This window comes from Canis aureus, chromosome 3 (genome assembly GCF_053574225.1).
Source record: "Canis aureus isolate CA01 chromosome 3, VMU_Caureus_v.1.0, whole genome shotgun sequence".
Lineage (NCBI taxonomy): Eukaryota > Metazoa > Chordata > Mammalia > Carnivora > Canidae > Canis > Canis aureus.
The window spans coordinates 27,818,471-27,842,850 of record NC_135613.1 but is presented as its reverse complement, the minus strand read 5'-3'; the positions used below and the strand labels follow the sequence as shown (position 1 = coordinate 27,842,850).

The 24,380-nt window shown below is 54.4% G+C and overlaps 1 protein-coding gene across 16 annotated transcripts in view; it reads left to right on the top strand.

Moving 5' to 3' along the window:
* CAMTA1 (calmodulin binding transcription activator 1) overlaps positions 1 to 24,380 on the top strand; it is an 847,309-nt gene that overhangs the window by 581,911 nt on the left and 241,018 nt on the right. For 14 of the 16 annotated variants that reach the window (XM_077891382.1, XM_077891378.1, XM_077891377.1 and 11 more), the window contains one exon: positions 20,769 to 20,840. The exons of the other annotated variants lie outside the window; for them this stretch is intronic. In XM_077891382.1, coding sequence (XP_077747508.1) covers positions 20,769 to 20,840 — 72 coding nt within the window. The remainder of the gene's footprint in view (positions 1 to 20,768; positions 20,841 to 24,380) is intronic. 16 annotated transcript variants of the gene reach the window in all.

The window sequence follows — 24,380 nt, the reverse complement described above, 5'->3', positions numbered from 1 at the left end:
GGAGAGCAGGCAGGTAGAGAACCACCCAGCCCCGATATGCAGATCAACATCTTCTGGGCATCGAGTCCTGGACCATGTCAGTGAAATAACATTCACTGAGCTCCTGCTTGACGTATGATTCTGCTGAGGCTCAGGGAACCTGTTCTCACCTTCCCGCAGCATTGAGTAGGATAGGGGAGGTGTATAAGTAGAGAGATCACTGCAGTGCACTGAGGTTAGTGTCCCACTGAGGGAAGCCTGGAGCAGGGGTAGGCGACTTTCTGGATAGGCAGATACCAGGGCTGCTTCCTTTGGAGATGGAGGAGTTGGGGGAGAAGTGAGAATGGGGGTTCTAGGCAGAAGGGTGGGCACACGCAAACTGCCATGGCCCCTCAGGTCCTGGCACCCTTTTGTCTGTCTGTTTTTGCCTCCTGGCATCTGGGTCAGAGTCTCAAGGCAGCCTCTGGAGGGACTCTGGCTGCACAGACCACAGGGAGGCCCAGCCTCCCTCCCACCCACACCTCTGCCCAGACACAAGGACCTGGAAGCATCATTCTTCATCCATGGGCTCACACCCTGTGATCAGCCCATGAGCCATGTGAGCCTTCCCTCAGACCCCTGGACAGAGACTGCAAGAGTTTGGGAGGGGGGTGGGGGAAAGAGGGGAGAAGCTAAATTCCTTCACTTGGAGGAAACCCACTGGTGCTCAGTGAGATTAAAACTATCACTCCTAGCTGAATTGGCCTCTTCCACTGTTTTGCTAAATAATTAAAGACTCCTTATTAAAAGAGTTACTGTCTTAAAGATGTCAGCCCTTCATCTCTCATGTCCTGTCTCTGGCACGTGGCCGTGAGGCCGTGTCCAAGCACTCCTGCCAAGGATAACCTTTGCCCTGGAACCTGAGATATCTCAAGTAGTTTTTGAAGACTCACTGTGCGCTCAGCACCGTGCGGTGTACGGACATCCAGCAGCTCAGCCTGGGCCTCTCCTGCCACAGCGCCCCCTCAAGGTGACCCAGGGCTTGTGCCAGCCTGAGCAGATCTCAGAACACACGTGGGGAAGGCAGGGTGGGCTGCACCCATCTTCCAAGGTGGACTCCCTCTGTCCAGCCCACAGCTGTGTGTTGCTTTCCCCCTCCCTGGCACCAGGCTGGTGGGGGCAGGGAAGCTAAGGAGGCCGAGTTCCTGCCACCAAGGAGCTCCCACCTAGGGAGGGAGGGGCAGGGAAGCCGAGGAGGACCACCTAGCTCTCCCTGGGAAAGTCAGAGCCAGCTCAGAGGAGAAGCGAGTGTTTGCACGGCACCTGGAGGGACAAATGCGAGTTCACTGAGCCTAGAAACAGAGCTTTCCCCAACACTTCAAAAACAAAGCAAAACAGATGAAAGACATAGAGTCTGAAAGTATGTGACATGTTCATTCCACAAACAAATGAGTGCCTAATGTCTGCCAACAACCATGCCAGGCACTGAGAATACAGAAATGTGCATGACATGAACCCACCCCATGTACAATTTGCAGTCTGGCAGGGGACACGGGCTAGAAACAGCCTCTGATGCTAAGTGAAATGCGCTCCAGTGAAAGCATCTTCCAGCTACCTCTATGGCACCAAGGAAGGAGCGATTACCTCTATGCCTTCCAGGAGGACATGTGCCTAGGCAGCTTTGGAGGGATACTCAGAATTCACTCAGATGCAGGTGGCCTGAACAGATGGGGCACAGGGCTGGTGTAGATGGAGAAGACCAAGAAAGGGCTGAGGAGCAGAGGGGAAAGGCCTGGGCCTCCCATGTGGGAGATTCAGAGTGCTGGGAAGGAGGGAGCTAGAGCCTCTGGGGTGATCCAAGCAGGGAAGAGAAGATGCTATGAGAAGAGATTGCAGAAGGGCCCACAGAAAGGAGGTGGTGACAGGGTGGGTAAAGAGTGGGGACCCCATGGGAGCTGTGATCTGAGCTGAGTCTGAAGGGACTCAGCAGAGGGACGCCCCCACGGAGTTGTGAGGCAAAGCTGGGGTAGCCTGCAGTCTGTGAGTGGCCAGCCAGAGCAAAACTGCCCAAGGTGACCCTGGACCTGGGGCAGGGTGGGAGGAGCTCTGCCTGGAGTGATGGGTTTGTCCTAAGACCCCTCACAGGGTGGAAGGAATTTGTTGACCTCTGAACTGGAAGGCACAGGCTTCCTGATGCCAGAGGAACCCAGGGAGAGGGTGGAGCACGCAGGACAGGGCAAGGACTTGGCTTCCAGCAGGGCTTCATCACCTACCTCTACGCTCATGTTAGAAGAGTCTCACACTTGGTTTGAATTTTCTTCCAAGAAAGTCTATAGTCACCTCTTCTTAAGTGGTGAAAGGCTCAATTTGCTGCACTTAGTAACGGCCAGGGGTGGAGGGCCCCAGACTTGGAGGTGTCACCTGCTGTGAGCCCCGCTGGGCTGGGGGCCGGGCCTTGACTTGAGCAAACGTCCAGGAGGAAGGTGGTGTCATGGATGGAGCTCCTGACTTCTGGGCAAGGCCGTTGACGCCTGGCCCAACCTCAGACAGACAGACAGCCCTTACTTCCCTCATCTGGAAAATAAGGCAGTCGGGCCAGCACGCAAATGAAAGCAAGAGCCCCTTTCTACTCTGAACACTTTCCAACTTGATGCATCTTCCACCCACCCACTCACCTTGCTGTCGGCAAGAGTTAAGTTTTAATGAGAAAAGAATTTCTCTCTGGAATATTGAGTATAATTAAAACTCTGCCGTGAAAAAGAAAAAAAAAATAAGCCCGGCAAACATGGAGAGTACTAGAGGAAGTGAAAATGTTAAAACACAACCCCCATTTTCCTCTCCCTAAGACATGGATTATTAAGTCAGGTTTGAAAAAGTTCCTATTAAATATTTAAATATTGCATTAAATATTCATCATCTCAAAAATTGCTTCCTAACCGATCCTTAGGTAAATATAACAATATTTGATCACAAAAGCTGCACAGCCTGACAGGCTCAGAGAGGGTGAGAATCTGTCTGAGGCTCAGTTCCCACGGGACACAGGGAATCCCGCTTCGGGAGGCGACCGGCCTCAGGGACCCCAGGTGACACGTGGCCTCAGAGCTGCTGGGGGTGGGGGGACTCCTGGGATCTGAGCCGGCAGTGGGGGGCTCTCCTCCAGGGCTGCCTCTCCCCCAGGGCTGACTCTGTGGGGCCCTCTGTCCTGCACACCTGGAAGGCCCTCCTGAGGGCTGAGTGAGGGGTATTCTCCAGGGTTCTCCCAAACTGTACACATGGCCTTGCCTTTGCTCCTGTGGGCACCTGGTCTATAGGACTGGAGTATAAGCAGCTCTCTGCGGGCAGCACAGGTGGTGTGCCCCCACCTCCCAGGTATAGAGCTGAGGCTCTACAGCGGTGCTTCTCCACTTGTGTGTTGCTGACTGGGTCATTGCTCGTGGTGGGGGCTGCCTGGCACCCCAGGGTGCACTCCCCAGCACCGCCGCACCATCATGCCTACATGAAGTGGCCCCAGACATTGCCTGGTGTCCTCTGGGGGTGAACCCACCCCAGGTTGAGAACTCTGCTCTCAAGAGAGGCAGTGAACACTTGCTGTGTGTGGATGGCTGGGTGCTGGCTGGAGGGAGGGCAAAATCAAGCCAGTTGGAGTCAGAGCATAGAGCCAGTTATGTGTGGGCATGGGTACAGGCCTGTGAGGCCAGGTGGGGGCTGCTGAGCACGGGACCTGAGTGACCACAGGGCTGGCTCACAGGTGCCACGTGGCATCTTCCCTGAAGTCCTCAGAGCTGGTGGCTTCCACCCTTATCCCTGCCTGTTCTAGACTTCCCCCACCAGGGCCCTTACCCCAAGGCCATGGAGCCATTACTGCATGCCGGCCACACTGAGGCTCCCTGACCTCCCAGCCCTGACTTCTCTGGACCCCCTTAACACCCTTCCCACATTCAAGGAGCAGAAGGATGACCAGACCAGCCCATTGATTACCCATGTCACTGTCACCAGCAAGTGCACAGACCTCACCTCTGCCACCAGCTCTTCCCTCCTCACAGCAGCCCTGGGCATTTGCAGAGCAGAAGGTCTGGATGCCCAGGCCTCTCCCACCTCTGTCCTCCTTCCCTGGACAGATTCTGGAGTGAGGAGGAGGCCACAGGTGTTGAGGGGCTCCTCCCCACTGGCAGCAGGTATGGGAGTGAAGGCTCTCCTGGGCAGAGTTCTGATAAGTGACCCCTGCTGCAAGGGCCTCCAGCTCCAGCTCACTGGCTCAGCAGACAGGAGAGGGTGAAATCCCATGCCTCAGGGGGCCTGAGCCTCCAAGGCCTGGAAGAAGGACCACGTGCCAGTGGAGAAGCTGGTGCCTGGCTGGGGGAACTTGGCTGAGGTCTCCTGCAGAGGGGCCCCTTTGTTCTGCGACAGCTATCGGGGATATTTTACGCACAAAGATAGAAAAGCGTTTCGAGGTAGAGAACCAAAATATTTCCCACAATGGCCAGTAACCCGTTGTGAATGGTGTTCCCAACGTGGCCTGTCTAGACACCTTGAGTTAGAAGGTGGTGAGGGCCATGGCCAGAGGCTCAGGGAACCTGACGGAAACCACTGCTGACACATTCTTAAGGAAGATGGCAGAGGCTGACCCCAGGAGTGTGGGGCATGCTGTGGACAAGTCACAGAACTGATGACACTTCGGGATGCCAGACTGGCTCCCCTCCTTAGGGTGGGCCCAGGGTTTCCTAACTTGAAACTGTGCCCACAGTGGGGTGCAGGGGCCCCATTTTCCTGAGATGAGGCTCCTGACTCTCATCTCATGTCAGGGCACCAGGGGAGACTGACCAGCTCTTACAAGGATGAATGAGGATGTGGCCAGAGCACCCCAAGGACAGGTGCAGCCACTGTTGCACTCTGGTCCTGAATCCCCCTTCATGGCCATGGCCTCAAGGTCTTCTCCCAGAATACAGGCCTAAGTAAATGCTGGTTCCTCCTGTCCTCTCAAAGCTGCTCCCTGGCTGATGAGAAAAGGCCTTGGCTTGGGACTAAGATAGAACGGTGGGTCTGGGTTCCAGTTTTGAACCTGCCATCACATTACCCTTAAGGCTCAGTGTCCTGCATGGGGAGACAGGATGAAGGGTGAAGTCCTGCCAAGTCCAGATGCTCAGGGCCATGGGTTTTGGCTTTAAGTCCACCCTCCAGGCAGCCCTGATCAGAATCCCCAATGAACTTGGAAGAGTCTTGGCCTCTGTAAGGTTTGGGGTCATCCTCCACCAAGCGGGGGTGCTAATTCCCACCCTGATGGGTGGTTGTGAGGCCAGAGGAAGGACGTGTGCCTGTAGCCAGCATGCGGTGGCACGTGCATAGGCGACTTTGACCAGACACGTGCGAAAGCCCAGGGGGATGCCCCAGGTAGCCGAGCTTTCTGCAGAACACGGAAAACGTGGCACCACATGAGGGGGCTTTGTTATCAGCCGCAGCCAGAGGGAAAGCAAGGGGCCTTAGGCTTCAGCCCACCTCTGGTGTGAAGGGGCGAGGAGGGCAGGGAAGGAGCGGCGGCATTCACTGGCCTTGTAAGCGGCATAGATGCAGAACAGAGACAGGTGGGATTGAATTATCCACAGGTGCCCGGGGCTGCAAGCCCGCCACTTCTCCGCTCTGCCTGCAAGATTCAATACCGCCCCTTGCAGGTTAGCAGCATATTGGATTCCAACGAGTCATATTTTAACGCTGCCGAATAGTTGCAGGCGACAGAAAACCTGTTTCTTTCCCATTTTATACACCCAGGAAATTTGTACCACATGCAGCCTGCATGTCATTACACACTTTAAAATATTGCATTCTTTCTTTCTAGAACCTGCAGATCTCTCACAAGGCAGATAAAATGCAGGGCTGTGGGTCAGAGCCCCTCTGACGGGGCCCCGAGAAAGCAGCCAAGTGTAGGATGTCAGCCTCTCACCATTAAGAATCTATCCCACCGCCTCCACCCCCAGGGAGGCTCATCTCCTGGAGGCTGCAGGACAATCTGTTATTTCCCCGGAGAGGCTGGGGAAGGCGCTTGCCCGGGAGATACAGGTGTAATTACAGAGGCCCAGGCAAGGCCTTGGTTTAATGGATGGAGGGTCCGCTGCTAGACTTAAGTACACATTGCTGAGCCTGGAGACCACCCCCACCCCCACTGTGCTTAGGCTTCTGGTCCAGGGAGACCAGTCCTCCCACCCAGCCCCATTCAAGTGTGGGAGCGGCCTCTGCTCCAGTAGAGAGCTATTTGCATTTATGTTCTCCTTTGCAGAGTGCACCTCTCAGAACCTACAGGGGTGGGTTTTGGAAAGTGGGTTTCCAGAGCTTCAGATCTTGGCATGCAGAGAAGCTGCCATTGCCTAGATGAATGAGAGCAGCTCAGGCCTTGGGCCCTGGCCTCATGGGACCTCCTTTCCCGCTGGCATCTGCCTGGCTCTACTAGGGGAGGGAGGAGTCTGCTCTGTGGATGCAGAGATGAGGAACCTTCCTTCCTGCTGGAAGCTCAGGCTCCACCTCTCCTAAGCAACCTTTCCTCCGTCCATCCTTGGCCCAACCAGAACATTCAGTGCCAGGATTAGGGAGACATAGAGGAACGTGAGTCCAAACCACCTTGAGAAGCTTTTCAAGGGGGAGGGACGCCTTCTGTCCTTTCTTCCTCCTCAGCAGAGGCTCCTTACAAGGCCTGGGATAGATGGCTGAGTTTGAACAGAGCGTCTGTCCACAAAGCACTAACAGGGCAAGTCATCCCCAGCCCACCCAGACGGCCTTTTGGCCTCCTTCCCTTTGCAATCCTGTTCCTTCTGAGCTGGGTCCCAACAATGTGCCATTCCCCACTACGTCCTCTGTGCTGGGCCTTGTGAGGACCTGGGGTTGGGGATGGAGGTTGTCAGCAGAAGGAAAAGGTAAGGTCAAGCCCTTGCCCATGAGGAGTAGACAGGTTCACTGAGAAGACAGGACTCAGAAAGTGAAGAGATGGGTTGCCAAGGGGTAGGGCAGCTCTCACTTCAGGGCTGAGACTTAGACAGCAGGTGTACTAGGCAAGAAACCAGGCAAGCAGGGTGGGCCAGCCCCTCCCCCGAGATATGAGCCCCAGACGGCAGGCTCAGCTCTGCCCAGTGCCTTGAGAGGGCCTCCCACAGGATGATGCTCAGCAAGTGTATGCCAGCTGAATAGGTACGGTGCAGATGGGCCTCTATCTCCTGGGTCCTCTCGAGTTCCTGAAGCCAAGGCAGCGTCTCCAGGGACTGGGTGCAATGGAGTCCCTGACTCTCATTTGTTCCCCGAGCCACAGTTTTGTTTTGTTTTTAAAGATTTTATTTATTCATTCATGAGAGACACAGAGAGAGGTACAAACACAGGCAGAGAGAGAAGCAGGCTCTGTGCAGGGAGCCCGACGTGGGACTCGATTCCAGGTCTCCAGGATCACACCCTGGGCTGAAAGTGGCGCTAAACTGCTGAGCCACAGGGACTGCCCTGTTTTGTTTTTCATTGAGGTGAGGTTCACATAACATAAAATTGACACATTTAAAGTGAACAATTCAGCAGTATCTAGAACATTCACAGGGTTATGCCACTATCACCTCCCCCTCTCCGTCCCACCTCCCCACCCCGGGCCCCCTGCCCTGGGTCAAACAGTTTTCTGGCTCTGTGCCTTTGCCTACTCGGGATGTTTCCTATGGAGGCATCATACACTATGTGGCCTTCCAGGTCCGGTTCTCTCACGCCACACAATGTTTTCAAGGTTCACACACGTCATGGTGTGTGTCAGCACTCCATTCCTTTTCATGGCCGCACAATGTTCCAGTGTGTGGCTGTGCCACATTTTGTCTCTCCTCCCATCCGCTGATGGCCACGTGGGCTGCTTCCATCTCTTGCGAAGAGCTCTGCAGTGAGTGTGTATGCATGTGCTGGTGTGAGGATCCTTTGAATTTTGAATCCTTTGGGAGTGACTGGGTCATATGGTAATTCTGTGTTTCACTTTTTGAGGGATGGCCCACAGCTTCTCTACAAGGGTCAAAAGAGATGTGTGAATCAGCTCCCAGGCTCCAGGAAACGAAGTGCCCACATCATTCAAGGGACTGAAGGTGGCGGAAGGCACTGTGTGTCTGTTAGGGAACAAGGAGAGTGAGCAGCCCACTTAGCTAGGGAGCTCGCAGGGCCTGTGGTGGAGAAGGGGTGTCCCTGCTGGGGAGTAGAGGGTACATCTAGGGAAACTGAGGAAGACCTCCTATACCCCCATACAGAAAACATGTTGTCACTAATCTCATTTGACTCAACGAACCTGCAAGATCTGAGTCATCAGTCCCCACCCTCTACTAATAGGGACATTGAGATTCAAGGAGACCAAGCCCCCCACCACCCACCCCTAGGCTTTCTCAGTCCTCTGCGTGATTTAAGAATTGCCCGGGAGTTTCCAACCCAAGTCTAGCTCCAGTGCTTACACCCTGACTCCAGGACAGATCAGGAAGGGCAGGGAAGGGCCTCTGTCCAGCCCCCCTCCCACCCTGTCCTCCTACAGAGGTGCCCCAGGCTGGACAGAGGCTCTCCGTCTGAGGGCCTGGAGCTCCTCAGGGACGTTCCCTCCTCACCCTGCTCTCCCACAAGGACCAGCACTCCTGATCATCCTATCAAAGGATGGAGGGCTCTCCTCTAAGGTCACAACTGTGAAACCACAGGTACCTCCTTGGGTGGCCAGTACTGTTCAAACCTCACTCCTATTGTTACCATCATTATTATATTTCCATTCTACAGATGAGGAAATTGAGACCAGGGCACCTAGTGACTCAGGTCCATATGGCAGCTGAGTGCCAGCAGGGCCCTGGGGCATCCCATGTGCTTAGATCCTTGGAGGCACTGAAAGTAGGGCCTGGCAAGGGTGGGATGTCCACACGCTTTTTTGACATGTTTGTTTCTTGGGGAAGGGACACAGCTCAGGACTCTTTGAGGGACGCTAAGGGTCCTTAGGACCAGGTTCAGATCCTGCTCAGTACATCCCATAGGTTCCCAGGACAATCAGACTTGCTACCCATCCCGGCATCTCTGGCTGGAGCTGGCTGGTTGGTGTAATCCCATTTGGGTGTGTTTCTGACACAGGCCCTCAGATCAATCGTCCGAAGCCAGGGGTGCTCCCTTTGCAGGAGGGCTCTTCCCTGCCACCCCCCACTTTGTAGTGATGTTTTTGTGAACTTGAGAAAAAATCGGGAAAAGGCCGATTCCCTCTGTCCAGCCCATTAATTCTGCATGCTCAGGCCCAAATTAACCTTGGCAAGGCTTCGAGAGGAGAGAGTAATTCTAACCTTAAAAATCTGCTGATTAAAGCTGGTTTCAGGAATTCGATTCTACTTAATGCCTTGGCAGGGAGCCCAGCCTCACATTAAAATGGCCACAGACTTGGGTCCTGGCATTTCCCTCCACCTTCTTAATAAACAAAACCCATTGCCTGTCGTAAGCAAGAATCCCTTTCTTAGACTCCTTGCTGCACGCAGCCGTGTGTGTTGCCGAGCGCCGTGGGTATCTGGATGGTGTCATGGGTACCTGGGTGGGGCGGTGCCAAGAGCCGGGTTCTAGCAGGTCCGGGAGCAGAGCAATAATTACAGCAGGAAAGCCGGGCACTCCAGCCCCGAGAGTACCGAGCAGGGCAGGTGGTAGAGCAAGGGCCGGTTTCTGGGCAACCCTTTGGCCTCTGTGCCACCTATAAAGGCCTCTGGGGGCTTTCAGAGCCGAGTCCTGGTGTGTTCCACATCCATCAAGCCCCTGCACCTTCTGGGAACGGGGACCACGGGATGGATCATGAGTAAGGACAAGGGCCAGCCACCTGGATCATATACTGAAAACCCCTAGCACCAAGGACCAAGGACTGGCCCCCCCCTAGAGAGGCTCAGTGTCCCCCATTAGCATTTGCATTGGCTGAAATGTGCAAAGCTGGCCCTTTGGCAAGGAGGGCACTAGACCAAGAGTTACTTGTGGGAGTCCATTCTCCTCCTCAGAGTCCTCAGTACAGGGGTGCCTGGTTCCCCGCAGGGGACCCCATGGCCGTTAGCACAAGAGGAAGGGAGGGAGGCCCTGATCACTATAAACGACTTTCTAGATCAGTTCCAGCCACTGGCAGGGCACCAAGAAAGAGGTCTCAGCGATACGCTTTGATGAGAGAAAGGAAATTTCACTTTATTTATTTATTATTTATGCCCAGTACTTTTAGGAAGTATTTGAAGTAGAAACAACCCAGATATATATATATTGAAATAGGCTCAAAGAGTAAGACTGTGAGTGTAGGCAGGGAGCTGAGTCAGAGGATGTGGGTCTGTACATAGACATAGTGAGGATAGTTTCCCTGCTGGCAGTTCCCGGGCGGGGCGGGGCGGGGGCAGAGCTGCCTAGCACTCCCCAGCGAGGGGGAGCAGGGTGGAAGGGACACCCTTGACAGCCTGTGGGGGGCCAGGTGCCCAGAGGGCCTTCTGAGACGTGAGAATGCCCCAGAGCAGCTGGTTCCCACAGCTGTTTGTCGAGGGCAGAGGATGGACAGGAGCCCACACCCATCTGGCTGAAGGTCCCAAGGGCAGGAAAGCGAGGAGGTAAGGGCGACCAGGTGTCTGGACCGGACCCCCTGCTGAAGCCCCTCCACTTGGCCATGGAATCCAGAGCAGAGCCCGCAGGCCAGCCAGGAGGACCCGGGTTAAGCTGCCAGCCCCCCTTCTCTGCTGGAGAGCAATGTCTCAGATCACCTCCTTCCCTAAATCTAAATTTACCTCATTATCAATTTTTAGCTATTACTCCGTTTTATATCCACTAATTTATTAATCCTGGAACCCCCCAAAAAAACAATAAAGCTGAAGCTCCAAGGATTTTATTTATATCTTTAAACATGATTTTTATGCCTTTTTATCTAAAAATTCATTTGATCTTTATTGCCCTTCTCACTCATGTCGCCGCAGTTAGGCCGACGCGGCCCTGCTCGGGTGTGCTGTCCGGCAGATGCTCAGCCTGTCCCTGGGGAGGCAGCTCAGCGAGCAGAGGCAGGTGGGGGTGCAGGGCTGCCAGGGCAAGGCCCCCGTGGCCTCTGAAGTTTTGCTGTGGCCCTGGGGCAGGACGTCCCCTCCCCCCACCCCTGGAAGGGGCTTCTCGAGCTCACACTGTCCCATGACCTCTGCTGCTCATGTTCCCCTTCAGGTCCCTTTACTGGACACCTGAAGATGCTATAAAGATGATCTAGATGTTTCTGTGGAGATGTTGGGGAGCCTCTAGTGTAAGGCCTCCCTCTCCATGATTCCCCTGGAGCACCTCTCAGCATTTCTCTCTACTCCTCACCCCGACCCAGAAGCCCCAAAGCCTGGGGGTGCGGAGGACAGTGTCTCCTCCTTCCTTGCCTAGAGTCCCCCACCCAGAGGGTCTCTTTGACTCTCTCTGCTTGTCTAAGGTCCTGCTACCCCTGTGCACCCCCTCCGCCAAGCTCCTGCTGATGCCGGTGCCCAGGGACACTCCTGTCCCAGGGTCTGGGGGTCCACAGAACTGTCTACAGGGTGATGGGGTGGGGTACACACATGCCCCAGGCCTGCTGGGCACCCCCTCTTTCTGGCTCTCTCCCTTGTACACTGCCCATCTGGGGGGATAGGGCAGAGAGCCGCCTGCCTTACAAAATTCGCTGCCCAATCCTTTGTGTCTGCCCCCTGATTCCTCCAGTTCTGGGGACCTGACCTCCACAGCCCAGCTGGGCCACCTGGTCCCCAGTGTTCCTCTGGAACGTGCACCGAAACTTCTGCCCGTGAGATGGCAGTGAATTCCCAGGGTTCAGATTTTAGCTTTAACATGTCCCTGTGACCTTGGGTAAGAAACTAGCATCTCTGAACCCCAGCTCTCACATCTACAGAGAGGGCATCCTACCACCCCCTTCCAGGGTAATGGAGAGGCCCCCAGATCACCTATAGCACCAAGCACAAGAGACTCTCTGTTAGTTGGCAGAATGACTGACTTCATGTCCTGGAAGAGCAAGCCACCAGGATCCCAGTCCTGGAGGTAACCAGTCTCAAGGAGGAGTCCTTTGAGGCCCTGGAAGATGACTCTTTGGGATCCTGCCCACCCTTTCCCAGAGCCCACACCCCCACACCCCACAAGAAGTTATGGGGCTAATGGGCTTCCTCCAGGGAAGGGTCTGGTTCCACTGTGCAACCTAAGGGTGACCACGGCTGGGACCTGCCTGTGTGACCCGCCGGTGTCAGGTTGGGAAACTCGGCCAGTCCCCTTGCTCTCTGACCTCCGTCCCCTGCTGTGGCAGGGCCTCAGCATATTGGGAGATGCCATTGCTGATTGTCTTAGGAGAGAGGCCAAGATGGAGACCGGGTCAATGATGATCTAATATTCCAGATCTCTCCTGTCACCCAACCCGGAGGCCAAATCAGACTGCAATCCATTTAGCTCAAACTAATTTTAAAGCAATTCACTATTTAACAAGTTCTGAGGCCCAGTGCTTTTGCAGGCAGCATGCGAATTGAATCATTTGGTCTAATCTTAGATTAATACGAACCAAATCCTTCAGTGAGGACAGTCCTGGGAGCAGCCCGGGACTTCACCCCTTTGTCTTTGACACAGGCAGGCCCAGCAGAAGGCCTGACCCTCAGCCATTGGCATGGACGCCTGAGTAAGCTGGCAGGGGCTGACCCGCTGGGCAGGGTCAGGCAGGCATGGGTCTGAGTCTCCCTCTGCCTCTTCCCAGCTGTGTGACCTTGGACAAACCACTATCCTGCCCAGCCTCAGCCTTCCCCAGGATGTCTCTCTGCCGGACAATGTAGAGCTAGAGAAGAGAGACAGGAGAAAGTCTGTGTCACCCCCCACCCCACCCCCACCAGCACTCGCACACAAGACCTTCTAGCAGTGCCTTCCGGGATCAGCTCCAGCTTTCAGGGCACCAGGGGAGCAGCAGACTATGTAGCTTGCAGCAGCTGCTGCTGGTCCAGGGAGATCTGGGAGGTCCTGGAGGGTTTTCCCTTTACCTGCTCCTTGGAGAGCACCTGCTTGTCCCAGGAAGTCAAAGCTTTAGCAACAAAGGAACCATGTTTACCCCCACCTGGGAGCCCTACAGTTCTGCCCTACACCTGCTCGGGTGCCTTCCTGCCCCCCTGAGAGTCCCAGGGCCGGCTCACGGCCCAGGCAGGCAAGACACTTTCGTGCTTCTGGGGTCACACTGGAAGGATGGGATTCTTGCTACCTGCCCAGCTGCAGTGAGAGAGAAGAAAGGACCAGGAAGACAAATAGCAAGGAGAGATGGAGACAGAGGGAGGGAGGGAAAGCTGGTAAGGCCAGATCCAAAGTTCTAATCTTGCATCTGCACTTCTTCCATGAATTTGCAGAGCTCCCCACAGTCCTTCCAGGAAACCTGCCTGGGCATGCAGAGCCTGGACCAGTGCAGCAGGGCAGAGCCATAAAAATCCCAGGCCTTAGCGTCCATGCAAGGCCATCTGCCAGCCGCTCATCACAGGTCCCATGGGGGGACAGCAGAACAGTCTGCGACTCATAGACTCGGCCATCTATCCCTCCACTTAAGATATTGCTCTTGTGCACCTACCCTGGCTTTTTCCACCAATTATGCCCCAGCCTTCTGCTACTCACCCTTTCTGATTCATCACAAATGTCACTTCCTCTTAGGTAACTTGGCTGACCATCAGCATGAGAAAGAGACTCTTCCCTCCCCCGACCTCCATCACAACCTGTCTTGGGGATCTTGCACTTAGCATCAGGCCTGTTTTGATCTGCTTTTGTTGATTTGCTCCTGTCTCCCACAGGGGAGCATGGGGGATCGTGGAGGACTGGGCTGGGGAATAGGCCACAACAGGGAAGAGTCCACAAAGTGAGAACTTGTTTTCAGGAGAATCCGGCTCCACGCCCCCCTCTTACAACCGAGCCAAGACCCGGCCCGGCCCTGGGTGCCCTTTCTTGGAGGGTCTGCCTGTCACCCCATCTGCCCTGGCACTGCCTCTCACCTGCCTCAGCCCAGAATATTCTGAACAAATGGCCCCTTACGCCTTCATCACTTCAGAGCAGGATTAAATTGTTATCTTCTGGGCGGATTCCCCCTTCCCTTCTATCACCTCTTTGTCTTCTGTCTCCTTTATACCATGACACATTTTTAAAACTATTCATCTTTGTCATGTGAACATCAGATTCAAGGTAAACCAAGCACCTAAAAATCTATTTTCACTCAGATTGCTGTTGTGCAGACACCTGGGGTGGGGGGGAGACCAGGCCAGGCCACTGGGGGGACTTGGGGCTGCCAACACAAGCCTAATCCAGCTCTTGGGATTATAAATGGCGATATGCCATAAACACCCTAGTCTAAGGACACAGCAGGAATTATGCCTGCATCAGAGAAGGCTTTGGGTGGCGAGAGGCTAGGAGTAAGTTTTTCTGTGGCGGCACAGGGGCTCTAGGAGACACTTGTGGACTGATTCAAGCTGGCCCAGGTAGAATGACATGTACCAACCCGTGGACATTCCAGCTCCCCAAAGTGGAGCCAATATCCAAAATCCCAACCTCGACGTGCCATCTCCCTCCAAACCCTGGATCCCCCACATCCCAGCCATTGGGGTCTCAGGCTCCAAGAGTCTCAGCCAGACATCTCTGCACTGGATCTCCACTCTTGTTCTCTAGAGTTGCAGTGTCCAATGGAGCTCCCTGCGATGACAGACTGTTTCACACCATCCCACACCATAGCCACTAACTACGTGTGCATGTGACCGTCGAGCACTTGAAGTGAGGCTAGTGACTGGGGAGGTGAAGTTTCCATTTTTTTTCATTCTACTGAATGTGAATGTGAATCTGAATAGCTACACATGGCCTGTGGCTGCCATGTTGGGTACTGCCACTCTGGAGAGGCCTGGCAAGCAATACTGGGGAGCCATGCAGTGAGATGCTGGGCTCACACTTTCCCAAAGAGGGAGGTCAACAGCCAAACTTGGCTTTGGGGTTTCCCTGCCTCTTGTGGAAGGAGGCCCTCAGGAAACAGAATGAAATGTTTCCTGCAGAGAAGAAATTCCATTGGCAGCTGAGGCCACAGAGATGAAGGGCCAAGTCCCCAATGCTGAGGTAGCTGCAGTCAGATTTCTGTAATTTCTCTCACTCAATTCTGCTTTAGTTAATAAGAAGGTGCTTGACAGGTACAGGAAGCCATGTTTTCATAGGCACCTACTACATGCCAAGAAGTCCTCTGATCCAAGCACCATACCTGAGTGTCAGCTAATCTCCTATAAGGCATTTAGGGTGATACACAACATTCTCAGGCCCAGAAAACAAACAAACAAACAAAAGCACAATTAAGTGCAGTTTGAAAGACATCCAAGTTCTGTGAAAACTGCCGTGGACGATGGTGAGAGACGTGACCTATCCTGTAGTCTCCCGTGTCATGTGTATTTGTACCTTCCACACATTTAGGTCTTTGCTGCTCCCTCTTTGCCATGCTTACATATTCACATCACATGGAAATGAAGCATAGTGTACTGAGCATCTGCTAGGTGGAAATCACTGTGGGGAATTTTACAAAGGACCATACAATTCACATTCTTCTCTATTTGGTAGGTCAAGGTTAGCAAACCATGGCCCATGGACCAAATGTGGCCTACTACCTATTTTTTTTTTCCTACTACCTAGTTTTGTTCAGCCTGAGCTAAGAATGGTTTCTACATTGTAGAATGGTTGGGGAGGGGGAAATCAAAAGAAGAATATTGATGACATGTGAAATTATGCACAATTCGAATTATAATATCCACAAATAAGGTTTTGTTGGGACATAGTCATGCCCATTTGCGTACCTATTATCCAAAGCTACTTTTGCCCTATGAAGGCAGGATTGAGCAGTTGTAACAGTGACCATCTACTCACAGACCAAGAATATTTACTATCTGACCTTTACAAAAAGTGCCAGCCCCGCGATACAGGAAGCAGGACTGAAGACCACAGTGGCAGTGTGTATCACACCTGGGGCAGAACCCACATCCTCATGGCTGTCCCTGTCCAGGGACTCCTTCCACTGGCCTGGTCAGGAGGGGCTTCCAAGGGGCTTCCTTGGAGAGGGAGGACCTAGATGTCTCGGGCAGGGTGGGGTTTGCACGGGTAGTGGGACCACAAGAGGAGAAGCACAGGAATGGGAGCCACAAGGTTGGCCTGGGGACAGTGCATCCGTGTCCTGGAATCCCAGCAGATAGTGGAGGAGATGACAGAGGGTTGGGGTTTCCCTGGGAGGAGGAGAGGAGAGGAGAGGAGAGGAGAGGAGAGGAGAGGAGAGGAGAGGAGAGGAGAGGAGAGGAGAGGAGAGAGAGAGAGGTGGATAATCAGCTGCTCACATGAAGCCACTGAGAGCTGAACAGAAGAGGGGAGCACCTGACGGTGTCCTAGTCTCCCAACCAGTAAAGCCTTGCTCATCACGCAGAGGTGTTACCCTCTTTTGCCCACTGAGACCATTGGGTGTTGAAGCCTGTCAGACTGTCTGGCACCTGGGAGACCCCCAGCAGCTGAGTCTGTTGGGGAGAAATCCAATGGACAAGATTCGCAGCCAGTGTGCCCCTTCTTTATAGGAAGTGTTTGTTTTGAATTAAAGGGAGCTCCTGTTTACTGTTGGTTTCCCTGTAAATGTATCTTTCCTTTTTATTAAAAAGGGGAAAAAAAGCCCCACTGTGTCATAAAAGCAATTTTGAGTATTTAAGAAAAAATTCCTCCCTGCTCAGCTGTCACGTTTAAGGGAAGGTGTCAGGCCTTAATTCTGCAAATATAACGAATTTGAAAGTTGCTTCCAGCTAGGGGTGAGGTTCTCCCGAGTTTTCCTATAAATAGCTAGTTGCTTTCTCTTTTTCTTTCATTGTGTGCATGCATAAACAAGGGGCTCACAGTACGCTGTCCTGCACACAGCCCTGCACACGTGTGCACACGCACACACATGCAGTTGTGTCCACCAGCCCTAGGAAGTGACTCTCCCTCCAATCACATCACGGCCCCCAAGCGAAAAACTCAACCCACAGAGCCCCAAGGGGAGCCCCAGGCCTGATCAAAAAGCACCAGGAGTTTGTAAAACACAGATCACTACAGACAAACTTGATTGCTTTTTTGATGAGCAGGTAAAAGAACGGATTTGATATGTTGCCTCACGAAATAGTGTACAGTTAATCCCCAGGTGGCTTGGTGAGGACGTTGTCATGGACGAAGAGCTTCAGAGTGAAGACCTGGTGACAAAGGGCCCTGGCAAGAGAGTCTGAGGTCAGGGCTGGGGGCCTGGCTGGGGGCGTGCCGTGAACGAAAGTGTAGAGGCCCAGGGTGCCCGGCCCATGGCGAGCCAGGCCAGTCACCTGCCGAGTGTCGGCAAGTTCACGCCTCACCAGCACCAGAGTGGAGAAGCCAGCCTGAACCGACACCCACTCCCCGGCTTCTCTGTTGCCTTCCAACGCTGTCTCTATGCCCAGATTGCTGTGTCCAGCCCAGACTGAGCACTGAATCCCTGCACACTGCTCCACCCTGTGTCTTCACTTGAATGTCTCACGAGCTCCTCAACCTCACCAAGCAGAAATCTGAAATCAGCCTCTCTCCCCCTCCCCCACCCCACGCTGCTGCAGCCCTGGAGTTTCCTGTCCTGGAGCATGGATAGGACCACTTGTCCCCTGCCCGCCACCCCCCCCACACACACACACACACATCTGTCTGTACAGCCAGAAAGCGAAGCACCGTCCTTATACCTGGCAAGCGTGGCTGCTTCTCCACACCCAAATTCTACTGCTACCACCATCCAGTGCCAGTGGGTCTCCAGGCTCACGTGGCTGGCCTGGGGCCCCTTAGCTTCCTCAGCTCTGTGTCCTGGCCACACCATACCACAGTGAGCTTCTGAAGGGCAGATCTGCTCATGATGTCTCAGGACCAAGTCAAGCTCCTGGCCGTGGCCCCCACAGTTATAGTGACCTGAACTGACCTCCCTGCTTTAAATCTGACCCCCTCTCCCACTGTCCTCTGGGACTGTCCAGAGCATCCCACCTGGGCATCTCCTCTTCACCCTCACAGCCACCTAGGAGACAGGAGGAGGAAGGTGCCCTTCTCACAGCCTAGGAGGACAAGGACTCTCCCAGCAGGTCCCCTTCCCCAAGCAGGACCCATCTCTCCAGAAGCTGGAGTCTTTACCGACTTCAACTCACCAAGGGTGAATTACTGGAAACTTCTTTCACCACAGGGACAATAAGCCAGCTACTCAACATGAGTCAGAGTTCCTTGAAACCGAAGCTTAGCCCTTTAAGCATTAAATGAGGAGCCATTTTTCTAGGATGGTTTTTTAGTCCATGGTTCAGAGACCTGAGCCTTCGGAATACCACAAGCAAAAATGAAACATTTATTGGCTTAGGGTCCTTTCCTGTGACAGGCTGTGGAGACCAGTGGGATGGTCGCTAGTTATTTTCATTCAGAGGGTCTGAGGCTCCCAGTCCTGGGAGTAGAGATGGGCAGTGAACCGTGGGGGTGGTGACCCCGTGTGCTGCACAAGGTGACATGGGGAGAAGGCAATGCCCTTGGGCTCCTAAAGTCCTTGGGGCTCTCTGGGGGGGCTTTCCCTCCCTCCCTGGATGCTATTTGACATGGTTCGCTCTCATCTCATCATGGTCCGCTTTCCCTCTCTCCAGCCTTCCTAGACTGTGCTTCTCATCTGTGGAAACCAGAGCCATCAGATCACCAGGGTGGTTAGAGTAATATCTAAAAATAGAGTAACTAGGTTCTAAGTGAGGCCCCGAGTGTTCCTCTGATTAAAATGCATGAGCCTTGATGTAGAAACGGCGGTTTCTTTTTAACATCATCCTGCTTATTGGATGGTTCTGGGCAATTCTGGGCAGGTGAGGTTGCCCACACATGCAGGGGTGGCTCAGGGGAGGGTGGGCGCATGCTTCTTCCTTCCTGTGGACTCTCAGAAGGGACACACAGTAGGTGTTGGGTAAATTCCCAGCGAGTCCTCGTGTGTGGTTCAAAGACGCCGCAGCCCAACCCAGGCTGCTCAGCAGTGAACTGGGGGGAATGGAATGAAGTTGCACATCAGCCACATTCTTTTCAAGTTTGAGAAAAAGCAGTGGGAAGAGAAGGAGACAGGTGAAGGGGGGAAGTCTGCAAACCCTCAAGAGGAACGAACAGTGGGAAAAAGCAGATGTGCAGCCTTTTATTTCAAAGAGACGGGAGAGAGTTCTTCTCTCAACAATTTATGTCTCTCTCCATTTGGCTCATTACATGAGTAAGAGTAATGAAACTGCCCATGAGGATATGCAAATTCCAAAGGAAAAGAGCTGATTAGAGTTGCAGGTGGGTTGCTCATTCGTGGCAAACAAACGGTCACAGGAAACGTCCAAACAAGCATCTCTTTCTGCAAGAAGGAGTGAGTTATCAAAAATAAAAGTGAGAAAAGAAAAACACAGTGTATTAAAAACCAGAAAAGTCAGGAAAGAATATTGCCTTCTTAATAATAAATACATTTCGTGGGCAAGAATTGCAAGGGAATCGTTTAAATTAATTTCCGCTTTGTTTGGTTGGTTTGTACAGGGTTTAGTCCCAGCTGACAGCAATCTGTAAAAGTTCTAACATATTGGAAATCTGATTTTCTTACAGCCAGAATCCCATAGTCCAGACTGATTTCTCTTCAACTCGGCTAATCAGACAGGCAGGGCTCAGATGGACTCCTAGTAAAAGCAAATTGTACTTGGTCTTTTGGGGGGTGCTTTAAATGCAGAGCTGCTGGCCACTTCTCCCTGCAGCACCGGTGCTGGGAGGGGGTGGCTATGGTGAGGTTCAAATGAGCAATGAGAGGTCAAGGGGAGACTGTGCTCATCCTTGGCCTGCGAGGTTCTGGGGTCCTGCCTGCACTCTCTGCCCCACCGATTCTGGAACGTGTGCTTTGGGAAGCCAGGGAAACTCTGCAGGAGATGGAAACAGAGAGTTTCTGGTTTAGAATTGGAGGCTACAAAAGAAAAGGCAAAATCTTGTCCCCCTGAGACTCTCAGAGTTGGGTTTTGAGAGGTCTGTTCTCACCGATCCCTGATCCCACCTCTGCCTGGACACCTGACCCACAGGGCCCAGTGCTGTGTGCACAACACACCGGGCAGCTCCACCCACCTGAGTCCCCACTGCCCACCCCCACACACACACACCTACCTGATTCTCCAAAACCAAATCCATCTGCAAAGGATGCAGCTTGAACCTTAGAACAAACAAAAAATATGAATGAAAAACTAAATAAAAGCCTGCACGTGGGTTGTGCATGAGGGGCCTCTCAGCCTCTAGAGGTCAGAGTCCTAGGAAGCCCACCCCCACCAGCCTCAGAGGTCCCACCAGCCAGGGCCACCTCGCCTGCCTGGCACGATGCCCTTGACCAGGAAAGGTCTGGCATGGGCGGTGTGTACATGTGTTTGAATCAATTCCCTACGCCTCCGGTCCTTCCCTGTGCACCAAGGGGTCTTAACCTAGGCTCTGTGGATGAACCTTCAGGGTAACTCCGAGCCCCTAATATTATGGGCAAAACGTATACATATGTGTGTTCCCCTGGTCCCTGGCTTTTCTGGGTTCACACATGCCTGCATGGCCCCCAAAGGGGAAAGCACCCCAGCTGTCCATCAGGGTGTGCACACTAGCGCTTCCCAACTCTGCTTCTTAGATACGGACCCAGGCGTCAGTCCCAGCCCTGGAGCCAGGCCCAGAGGCGCCCGCCCTCAGGCCCCAGGGTGCTGGCAGAGTCCGTGGCCCCTTCTGGCTCCTTCTCTGTTGCGCCGTCCTCCTCCCTTCCTTCCCTCTTTCCAACTGAATTCTCGTTTTTCCTCTCTCCCTAGTGCTTGTACGGCTGCTATGTCCATTCCTCCATCATCCCCACCTTCCACCGGAGGTGCTACTGGCTCCTTCAGGTAGGTGGCTGGGACTGGATTCTTCTTCCGTCTCCGGTGCTGGGGAATGTGTGCGGAGGGAGCTGCGCGGGCGTGGGGCTCCTGCGTGCAGCAGCTCGGGGCCGAGGCTCCCTGGCGAGCTAGGGGCGTTGGCGTGTGGTGCTGAGGCCGGGCGTGTGGCTGGCCTGGTGGCTGTCAGGTGCCAGGGAGGGGAGAGGCCTGGTGGGGGGGCTAGTGCTTCCTGCCCCAGGAGAATCAAGCCCCACCAGGTGCTTCCAGGGTGCCTCAGTTTCCTCTTGATGAGGACGGAAACAAGGCTGAGCATCTTGCCCCTGATTGCAAAATGCGTGTTGGCTGAAAGCTGCACATTCGTTTTCCCTTGTGGGTTAGTTAGTCGTCGGCACTTGTGGAAAATCGGCTCTCAGAGGCATGCCGGTGGCAGTTGGATTGATTGGAATGGTTGTTGGGAGAGGAGGAGCCCGTGACTCAGCGGGAAGGAGCCCAGTAATCGATTTGTGATGTCTGCTCTGCAGTGGGACAGAGAAAAGGGTGAAGGAGCCCCCCAGCTACCCTTGCCCCATGAGAGTCTGTGGTGCTGGTGCACAGCCTGGTGGAGTCGGGCCTGGCTCAGCAGCGTGGCTGCCCAGCCTCTTCCCCGTTGGTGGTCGCTGGTGGTCACCTTGCTGAGGAGAGGGTGCTGCCCTGTGGGTGGGAAGGTCCGAGGGATCTATCGGTCAGGCTGGACCTGGGTTCTTTGCAAAGCATGTCCTCTGATCTGTAGCCGCTCTCTGTGGGCCCCACCTCCCTGGGGGCCAGGCGCCGCTGCCCCAGTTTCTTCCTACTTCCTACAGAGGCCAGAGGCTCTCCTTGGCTTGCAGTTGGCAGTGCAATTAGGAGGGGTCTGACAGATTGGAAAATGCCCAAGGTCACAGCATGCATTCAGGGAGCAGAGAGAGCAAAGGGGCCACTGGTCCCAGGGAAGGTGGCCTGGAAGGTATCTGCGGGGCCCAGAGCCACCTTGGTGTGGATGTGGAGGCCCTGCCCAGGCCCTGCCTCCAAGCTTCGCCCTTGCCCCTCAGTTCCAGAAATAATTGTTTGTGGTTCAGCAAGTTCATTAGTGGATGACGCCTGAGACTGTCCGAGGATGTGCTGATTTGCAAAGACACGGCTTCCCTGACATCTTGCCCCGTTGTCAGTTTCCGGGGATGTCAGTTCCCTGGGAGGCTGGCCTAGAAGAACCGTCTCCTAATTGCTCGGCCTCGCTTTCCTGTGAAAGGGGCCTTCCGCGTGGTCATGGGCTGATACTTTTGGTCTTGTTAACACGAAAGGTTTTCTCTTCTACCCGGCTGCAGGAGTAGAATGTGGGCCTCCTACCCCAAGAGCAGGGATCTGGTGCAGTTGGAGCAGGTCCTTGTGTCCCCAGAGTCACACGCTGCCTGCCGAGGAATATTTTCACCCGGAGCAGCCTGCACCCGGGTCACCTCCTTCCTGCTCCTCCAAAGGCACCAGGGCCTGTTTTGGCTTTTTTTTCTTTATAGTCTGATGCCCTATTGAAACACCCCTTGGGCACACTCTCGGGATTCCTGGCCGCCACTGCCCCCTGTTGGAGCAGGGCCCCCAGCCAGCTTCCTGCCAGCCAGCCTCTCCTGCAGCCCACTCTCCACTCCTCAGGGGTGCTCCCTCCTCCAGGCCTGCTCTCCCACACCCACGCCTCCGCCTGTCTCCTCTCATTCCATCACGTGCTTGTGGCTTTTTCATTCCACTAAATTTACTTTCCTAGAATCAGACACCATCCGGCAGCCATGGGGTGTGAGCTCATTACCGTCCAAACTGGATTCCACTCAGATTTTGTTTCTGGGGCCAGGGAAGAAGTCAGGCGGTGGGAAGTCAGGGGTCGGGGTTGGAGGGGAGTGTCTGCGGTCCCAGCCCGCCTCTCTCCCGGTGCTTCAGTCCTGGCCACTATGTGCTAGAGACATACCTGGGGTGATGTACATTCATCTGGGTTTGTCACTTCCAGCTGGCAGGGGAGCCCGTGTCCCCAAAGGCCAGTATCACAGGAACTAGTTGGTTTCTTAAAGGTAGATCTGGGCCCCCTTATTTTCTCTTTCCAGCCCCGGGGAGTGGTCACTCTAGAGCATTGCCCTTGTTTCTGTGAGCAGGTGACCGGAAGGGATACACACAGGGGTGGGGGCTTCTGCTCCCCGGTCCATGCTGGGCAGTAGCAGGTTAAGGAGCCAAGGCCAAAGCAATTAGTGGGGTGCCCCTTCCGCATGAGCTTGATAGACACTGCGGCAGTCGGCACGGCTCAGGGCAATTTGTTCCGGTGCTAATTACAACACCAGGATAATGACGGTGTGGCCAGGTTTAATTTCTCTGATATTAAATAGGAAAGAAGCTATGAGACACTGGCCCAGATGGAAATTGGCCCAAGTTTGTCTCTGACACCAATTACCAGGAAAAAAGATTGGGTGGGAGTGAAGGTATCAGGGCAGTGGGTGAGGTAGGAGCCCTTGGCTCCCTGGAAGCCAGCCTGGTCCCCTGAAGCCACCAGCTGCTGACCACACCCCTCATGGCAGTGGTGTGTGAGGGGTTGAGGGACACGGGGAGCTATCCTGAGAGGAAGGGGGTTTGGGGGAGCAGCAAGGGAAAGCGAGCTTCTGGGTAAAGGAGAGTTTGTTCAAGGGGCGCCCCCCCCCCCACTGTCGTGCCAGCCCAGCAGCCAGCGGGGGCTTCTGGGATCCCAAACTGGTACCACTCATCGCAAGGTCACTTAGGGCAGCAGGGCCCTCCACCCATGCAGACTTGATTTTCTTCTGCAGCCAGACCATGAGGTCCCTGAGGGAGGAACCCGCACCCCACCCCCACCCCGTCCCTCCAGAGCCCAGCACAGAGTCCCAGCCGGCCAGGGAGGGGCCAGGGAGGGGCCGGCCACGTCAGGACCGGGGGTGGGAGCCAGAGTCAGCACCCCTGCCAGAAGCAGGGGGTCAGGGAGAGGAGGGGGACAGGAGCTGACACAACACTTAAAAGTTTCTGAGTGACCTGGTTTTCTGAGGAGGAAGCTACCCTGCCCCCTGTCCATTGCTAATAAATATTTTATTAAGATGTGAGCAGGGAGACAAGTGAGGAACCAGAGCCTTGCCTGAGAGTGGAGGGTTCATAAGGTCATTGTCGCGGCTGGCATGCACCACACGAGGTCATCTGCCCAGCTGGGTCAGGGCCTCTGGGGGATTTGCCCTGGGGCCTCGAGGAGCCACCACCGCTGCCCGGGACACCTGCCTCATCTGTCACATCATTTGCACACTGGGGCTTCCATGTGTCACAGCTGGCAGGTCCCCTAGGCTTCCCTGAGCTCAGCTGCTGCATTTCCTAGATAGACACAGAGGTCCAGAGAGGACAGGGCCAGACCCAGGGTCACCCAGCTGGTCAGCGACAGGGCCAGCTGGGGGCAGGCCTCCTGATTCCTTGCCTCTGCCTCCAACGGCCTGAACACAGTGATCACTGCAGTCATCCCGGCCCTGAGCCTTGCTGAGCGCCAGAGGAGGTGGGCGCTCCTGCCGCTGG